Source organism: Branchiostoma floridae, chromosome 17 (assembly GCF_000003815.2).
Source record: "Branchiostoma floridae strain S238N-H82 chromosome 17, Bfl_VNyyK, whole genome shotgun sequence".
Lineage (NCBI taxonomy): Eukaryota > Metazoa > Chordata > Leptocardii > Amphioxiformes > Branchiostomatidae > Branchiostoma > Branchiostoma floridae.
In genome coordinates this window covers 8,085,118-8,086,474 of record NC_049995.1, presented here as the reverse complement: position 1 = coordinate 8,086,474, position 1,357 = coordinate 8,085,118, and the positions used below count along the sequence as shown (strand labels likewise).

The 1,357-nt window shown below is 43.7% G+C and overlaps 1 protein-coding gene across 1 annotated transcript in view; it reads left to right on the top strand.

Moving 5' to 3' along the window:
- Positions 1-1,357, top strand: part of LOC118405026 (Na(+)/H(+) exchange regulatory cofactor NHE-RF3-like) — a 34,742-nt gene that overhangs the window by 17,303 nt on the left and 16,082 nt on the right. Inside the window, exons 3-4 of the mRNA XM_035804426.1 lie at positions 808-972; positions 1,112-1,128. Coding sequence (XP_035660319.1) covers positions 808-972; positions 1,112-1,128 — 182 coding nt within the window. The remainder of the gene's footprint in view (positions 1-807; positions 973-1,111; positions 1,129-1,357) is intronic.

Sequence of the window (1,357 nt, the reverse complement as noted above, 5' to 3'; positions counted from 1 at the left end):
ACTTGTATGTTAACAGTCGCCAGTTGTCTTCTCTCTTCAGCTTGATGGCAATGGCGTGAAGACCATTGGAGGAAAATGAGAACTAGCAGTTAAATAGCTTTATCTGAGTGCCTACCTGGTTACCTATTACTGATTCCCTAGGAGGGCCCTCCCAGCAGACTGCACCATCCATTATAGGACATCAACAACCTAGTAGTACATTCACCGATCGATACTCAGATATGCCGATAGAGTCTTCTGCCTGACGCAATGGGATGTTCAATACAAATTTTATGTAGGGTTTGGTCCGCCGGTGCAATGGCTGAGTGGGTAGAGTGTTCGCATTCGATTCGGAAGGTCGTGAGTTCGATCCCAGTCGACTCATACCAAAGACTTTTAAAAATTGGCACATGCTGCTTCCTCTGCTTGGTACTCAGCAGTAATGAGGAAGATTATGGGAGTTAAACACACATCACTACCAGCGGACTAGCCCCCACTGCTGTCCACAAATGTGTGGCCCAAGGCCTGAAAAAATGGGGATGGGCGCCACCTCTAAGCATTGTGGTCTTGTCAGTCAGCGACTTACAAACCCGATGAAACTACTAGTATTCACATTTCCTACTTCTTCAATTTACAAGCGGGAAATATTAAATGAGTTATATGAATGCATGAAGAAATTGCACATATTTCCCACAATAGGCTCCATACAGGTCCAGACAAAACATATTCAAAGTTAATGGTGTTAACATGTGTTAACATATCTATCACCCAACTGTCATATTTCAAATTGCCGAAACACCCAGCACTCTAAATATTATCTTCTTCCAGGAAAGCGGTCTCAGGGAGGGTGACGTCATACTGTCTATTAACGGAAGCGATGTGCGTGCACTTAGCCATGATGACGTCATAGCTCTAATACAGCGTCAAAAGAACGACTTAAGAATGGTTGTCAGGGCGTCACCCGGGTGGTTACTACAGCAACCACGAGCAGAGGTAATCTTATGTCATTTTGTTTCCTAACTTCAGCCCGATGGAGTAAAATGTTGTTTGGTGATCAGGGTTTGTCTGTCTATCTTCTTACCTTTGCCTATGGATAAGCAAACCTTCGCTTCTCTGACGTCACGTTATACAGATAGAACACGTGACTCGGTGAGCAGCGGATCGTATGTTGCAGAAAACCCATGGCGCCTCCCGTCTCTGTTGAGAAATGGTTATAAATCCCTGATGTAGATCGGTTGTTTTATTCCTTCTTCAAAACACTAAGAATGCAAACTATGTCTCGTCATCCATTGTCGTATTACTGTATCATATGTCGGTTATCTTCCCATAACATGACATCATACAGAAAGTATTATCACGTCTGTGTTTGTCACACGCA